Source organism: Bidens hawaiensis, unplaced genomic scaffold (genome assembly GCF_021521415.1).
Source record: "Bidens hawaiensis isolate Kalapana, Puna unplaced genomic scaffold, B.hawaiensis_p1.1 tig00024813_1, whole genome shotgun sequence".
Taxonomy (NCBI): Eukaryota; Viridiplantae; Streptophyta; class Magnoliopsida; order Asterales; family Asteraceae; genus Bidens; species Bidens hawaiensis.
The window spans coordinates 34,320-40,570 of record NW_027493925.1 but is presented as its reverse complement, the minus strand read 5'-3'; the positions used below and the strand labels follow the sequence as shown (position 1 = coordinate 40,570).

General features: G+C 34.1%; 1 protein-coding gene across 1 annotated transcript; it reads right to left on the bottom strand.

Annotated features, from left to right (window-relative positions):
• Positions 1-1,454: 1,454 nt before the first annotated feature.
• LOC143570006 (uncharacterized) lies at positions 1,455-2,782 on the bottom strand. The gene is made up of 2 exons (XM_077055774.1): positions 2,442-2,782; positions 1,455-2,124 (listed from the first exon to the last, which is right to left on the bottom strand). Exons 1-2 carry the CDS (start codon positions 2,700-2,702, stop codon positions 1,516-1,518), a joined length of 870 nt encoding a protein of 289 aa, XP_076911889.1. The 5' UTR covers positions 2,703-2,782; the 3' UTR covers positions 1,455-1,515.
• Positions 2,783-6,251: the final 3,469 nt, after the last annotated feature.

Genomic DNA, 6,251 nt, shown 5'->3' with positions numbered 1-6,251 from the left:
CTTATGTTGATCTAAATGTTCTGTAGACACTTGAAGTTTTCTTCACACTCTTGCTTTTCAATGTTTGCTTTTAAAGCGTCTCTGTGAGTTCGTATGAACTCCGAGTTTATCTTGGGCCTTTCGGCCGTAATTTCTTCAACCTCCAAATCATCTTCATTTACAAACAAACTGGTCCACCGGTGTTATCTTCCTAGTATGGATGCACCCTTATGGGCACTTTGGACTTAGTGACGCTGCTGGTTCCGATAGAATCGGGGGTGGTGGTTGCGGTGACATGTCGCCGGAGTGGTTGAAATTAGTAGAAGAAAATGAGTATGCTTCTTGTTGGCTGAAAGCAATCGTCATGTCTGACTTTTCACGACTCGCCGGAGAATATTTCAAGATCCTTGCCTTCACGGAATTTTCCGAAGAGTCGGGAAAAAGATTCCGACGACGGAAATAACGAAGATATGGAGAGTTAGGTTGCTGTTTGTTTATCGAAACAATGGACGGACAAACCAAAACATTTTGCGGTGAGACAACGTTGGTGGCGGCGGATTTGATCGACCATTGTTCTAGAGGTTTAAATGAGACCCGTGATCAAGAGGTCTTACGGATGGAGCCAATGTTGAAACCTATTCCCACGAGGGGGTAAAGTTCCTAACAAGATAGAGAGAATGGTAATCAAATGTTATATTTGTAAATATTAGTGAATGTGTAATGTGTTTACATTATTCCTTCCTCTTCTTATATAGAGGAGACGTATTACAAGTGACTTTCCCTTCAAGATTACAAGAGGCTTTCCCTCCAATATTACAAGTGTCTTTCCCTCCAAATCCATTTCCCTCCAAGTCCCTTTCTAGAATGTTCTTCTTGTCGGGCCTTAAGTATTGGGCTCTTATTGTCTTGTTAAGTCAGAGTCTAGTTATGAGGCCCGCCTCATGAGTAGGCTCTTCATATACCATCTTCAACAATATGCATTTTTTCTTCACAATGGTTTTTATATTTTTCAATTTTATAATCATTAAAAAATACAGTAGTTGTTATTAAAAAATTAAAATGTAGTTTAACAAAATTAAATATATTTTAAATAATATTTTCAGATTTTTAGCATCTCTTTTTGAGTTAAGAAACTTCATGTCCAAAAGGGTCAACATCGTGTATCTTAAGCACAAAACCCAAAGTACGCGATACACCATCAAGTGAAAAATGAATTTCATAACTCATAAAATAAACTAAAAATATAAGGAATTAGTTAAATAATAATAATAACAATAATAATAAAATCTACCAATATCTATTTTGATTTTTTCCCGTTTGCGCACAAATCTAATCTCTTTCTTTTCCCAACAAAATGAGTAAACTCAAAATTTTGTATGTTAAAGCAAAACATGTAAAAGAATGAGACTTGAAGCCATAAATCCTACCTTTTAAGATAACAAAACTCGACCCTACTAACCCTAGCTATTCATATTGATTGAACCAGCAACTCAGCGAGTGAAACTCCCCTCAATCTTCTAACAAGCTCTAAAACCCCTAACTATGAGTGCACAAATCCGAAAGCTTCTTCCTAGCATCGACAATCTCATCAAAAAAGTCATCAAGTTGCACGATCATATTTTCAACACCACATTGTAACCCTACAAAACAAGTTTTCACCTTTTCAACCCTCTCACTTACATCAAATTCCATTCTGGTCATTCTAATTCTTTCAACCTCTGATTTCAGTTCCTCAATGGCAGTTCTTGCACTCCAAAACTCATAAAGCAAAACACCATTTAGACCATCTTCACTCTCCATCACCTTTTCATGTAATCTCAACGTGGAAACCATGAAACCCGACCCGAAAACTGAATTACTTTCAGCATAGCTCAAAGTGTTATTACCATGACAAGATGAAGACAACCTTGTTGCTGGTGAACAATATACCAAACCACTTAACAAGATCATCATAAGCAACGAGTTCGTGTTTCTTAACGCGAAAAGAACGCCTCTGAACCCGTTAAAACCATTGAATTTTGATTCGATTATCACATTTTCATCGAATCTCATCATCAGTGGCTGAATTCGCGTTCGGATCAACCCTTTATTTTCTTCCTCCAATCCGACTCGCTCCCGGATACACCCGTTGATCCCTCTTAAAACCTGAGAAGTTTTTAATTATCAAATTACAAATTATTGATCAAACATCATTTACAATATTAGTCGGTTTTGTGCTCAAACCAAACCAAAAACAAATCATTTTTGTTTTTGATTTTCACAATGGGTTTGATAAAGTAACCGAAACCAAACCAAAAAGTTAGTTTTTTTAGAAAATATATAAAACATACCCTTAGTGTCTTATCGGGTTCAGTTATTTGTTTTTTTTTTAAAAAAAAATATGTAAAAATATACCCTTAGTGTTTTACTGGGTTTGGCTATTTCGGTTTCATACTGACCGGACAAGATCAACTAAAACTTACTTGCCGGGAAATTTGTGAGTTAAAAAAGTGGTGGTTTTCAAGGGTGGTGGCGATGGTGATGGCGGCAGAATAATAGTTTTCCATGTTACATAACCCGGATTTGATCACGTGGCATACTTCCCAGAGGCGAGCACTCTCGTCCATATATTCGTCAAGCCATTTTTCTCCGACCGGCAAATGAAGCTTTTGGACTACCACAATAAGTTGTGAATGGAAAGATTGTAGGGATGCAAGGACATGTTGGAGGAAATGAATAGACATGAAGTTTTGTGAGTGAAATAATCGGAAAAGGTCGTCGAGGCCTTGAGTTAGGAAGGTGTAGAAGCCGTTGACGGAGGTTGTGGCGGTGTAGGAACAGTGCATTATGGTAGTTAATATGTTGTCCAAGGTGATGGATGTTGCTGGGGTATTTAAATGGTTAGGGGAACATAAAATGTGACTGAAAATTGGGGCTAACAGCTTTTTTCAATGACTGCTACAATTGAGAATTTAATATTATTTTTCAATATTAACATTTTTTAATTGGAATTTTGCTTTGCTGTTTGATTTAACTCTCTAAGGCCACTCTTATTTACAGTTTAACCGAACTCGAGTTTCCATTAAAAAACTAATTTCTTTTTCTTCTACCAACCCAACAAAACTTAAATTTTCACTTTCATTCATAACGCAACCAAGCCAATTTTTATTATTATTATTATAAAATATAATTTAAATTTTAGTGAATATGTTAAAAAAATAATGCTTTAAACTGAAAATAAAAATAACTTGTTATAAATTAAGTTAGCATTAAAAAAATAAAAATTCAAACCGATGACCATGGAAAAAGCATATGATACGGAAATGGATTACTCGTTTTATTTTAAGCGGGATTACTTGATTTGTTAATAAGAAACCACATAAAAGAATGTATAGATCAAGAAAATATAATGTTTTAGTTTTGACGTTCCAATTTAATTATGATACTTAACTTTAGATATGGTTTAATTATAATATTGAATTTAAGTATGTTTTAATTTTGATATTGTTTAGTTATGATATTTTAATTTAAGTATGGCAAATAAAATAAAAAAAGATTGAAGAAAGGGTATTTGACATATGCCGTCTTCAGTTCATCACGACCGACTTCCGTTTGTCCCACCAACCGACCGACTGAAAGCATGCCAATGGGAGTGGCCTAAGAATCAAATAATAATATGACATTTGATCCGTCAAATTTTAACATGTTTACTAACGCCATTTAGTTTGGGTCAGTTTTTTTTTGTTAAAATCAAACCAAAAATTAAAACTTATAATTTCTTGGATTTTTTTGAAATTATTCGGATTCAGTTTTTTGGTTCTAATTTTACCATTTGAGCTTGAAAATCTCGGGTGGAAAATATCTTTTTGAACTAAAATAATGAATTTAGGTATAAATCATTTTGTTAATTAATAAAAAATTAATTATTATACATTTGGTCTAAAATATCTGAGTTATATATTTATTAAATTCTTATAATTTACTTTTAATAAAAGAAAATTATAATTTAAAAGTTTGGTTCGGTTTTATTTTTTCAGTGTTTTATTACATGCAAAACCAAAATCGAACCTTATGTTCGGTTTTTAGGAAAACATAAAACCAAACAGTTGGTGTTTGTTATGTTTGGTTTTTTCGGTTATTTTTAATAACGACACATTTAATTCTTTCAACTTTGTAACCAATTTAATTATCCCATGTCAATTTTTTTATATATGAAGTTGAAGAACACATAACCTATTTGATGGACACAAAACTTAACACTTCCATTACCATGACATCAAATTAAGTTACCCCACTCAAATATATGAAACTATACTTAATTTGAAAAATCAATATTTCATACTAGAATAAAATTGACTATTATAATAATCATATAAAAAACTATTATTGAGCTTCTAATTTGTAGAATATGAAAAATTGGATCAAATATCTTGAAATTAGGGAATTAATTTTCGATGAATGGCCATAACTAAACTCAAGAACTAATTTAAATCAAGAATAGTCGTTGATTTGCTGAAATTATTGTATGTGTTTCAAATCGATAATCAACTGAAACTGTTTTGTTTACGGACGAAAATGACTTGGGAAAAAAATATAAGAGCAACCGAAACCATATAATTTGAATGACTGGTGATAATCGGAATACACAAGACTCGAACTTGCGCTAATCACCTAAACAACAAACAACGAAGACACCTTTAATAAAGACAGTAAGTAGGGTTTGGCAGCTTGTTTTAGATGTGATTACCATCATTAGAATATTTTATAGATATTAGCCGTGTGATAGCTACAAAAATACAGGTCACTAGACTAATTAATCCGGCCTATTTTTTTTACTTTTATTTTTTACTAAAGTACATGTTAAAGATGATCCCAGAAGAGACATGCAGAAAACTAAGAGTTGCAAATTTAGTGCAATTACAGTGACGAAGGTAATGAGTTATGCTGAAAATGTCAGTCTTTATTACAATTTTAGCTGATGTAGGTAATAATGCCCAAAATTTTCCAAGTCCTTAATACGATTAAGGGCCCATTAGGTTATCTGTTATGGTGGAGGCTTCGAAGCCCCTCCACAGTGTCAAGTTAGCATCACGTAGGCACTGGAGGCATTGAAGCCCCAAGATATAATGCCCCTCTATGGTGAGGGGCCTTAGAAGCCCAACCTTTTTCTTCTTTTTTTGTTCCATATATAAAACAAAAAAACCAACACAATAATATAATACAATAATAAAAAAAATACAATAATATAAAAAAACAAACTAAATTAAATATGAAAACATATAAATAAAAACTAAAAAATTACAGCTATTTTTAGTCGTTACCCTTGCTGTCATGTTGCTTGTTACTCCACAGATGTTCAACCAAATCCGATCGAAGCCTGAAATTCGTTCCCCTTTTTCGTGTTCTTAATAAATTAGCAAGTTTCTCATCTTTGTTTAGTATACAGATCGGCTTTGGCTCGTTGTACTCGCTTTGGCAAATTGCTCTACCAGAGTCCTCCAATATCATATTTTGCAAGATAATGCAAGTGTACATTATGTTTCTTAACTAATCCATTTGTTGAAGACGAGCCGATTGTCTAATGATAGACCAACGTTTCTTTAATACCCTGAATGACCCTTCGATGTCTTTTCTGGACGACTCGTGTTTTTTTTTGAAATACTGACGTTTATCGTTAGTCGGGCACGTAAAACTAAGAACCAACGTGGCCCACTCCGGATAAATACCGTAAATTAGATAATATCCCCGTATTCGTAGTTGACATCGTTCGTGGAAAATGAGATGTCGGGTGAGACTCCGTCTATGAGGCGATCAAAAATAGGGGACACATCAATCACAACTACATCATTGTTTACACCGGGCATCCCAAAAAACGCATGCCATATCCAAAGATCAAATGACGCAGGTGCCTAAAGCATAATTGCTAGGCCATCATGATCACCCCCGATGTTATTGAACTTGCCAAGCAACTGAGCAGGCTTCCCATTCCCAGTGTGTGCAATCGAGGCTACCAAGAATCCCGGGAAACCCGTGTCTTTGTTGATGCACCTCGTATATTTTTTATGATATAATTGAGGAATACTAAGTTTAACAAAGTTTATAAAATTCATACTCAAAATGTTAAGGTTTTGAAATAAATAATTACAATAATAATACTCACATTCGCAGAATATGTGAAACGCATCACGAGCCACTGCCCCCGACATCTGTAAATACTCTTCCATGGTGTCGCTCGCAGTTCCATATGCTAGTTGACAAATTGCCGCCGTGCATTTTTGCATAGGAGAAAATCC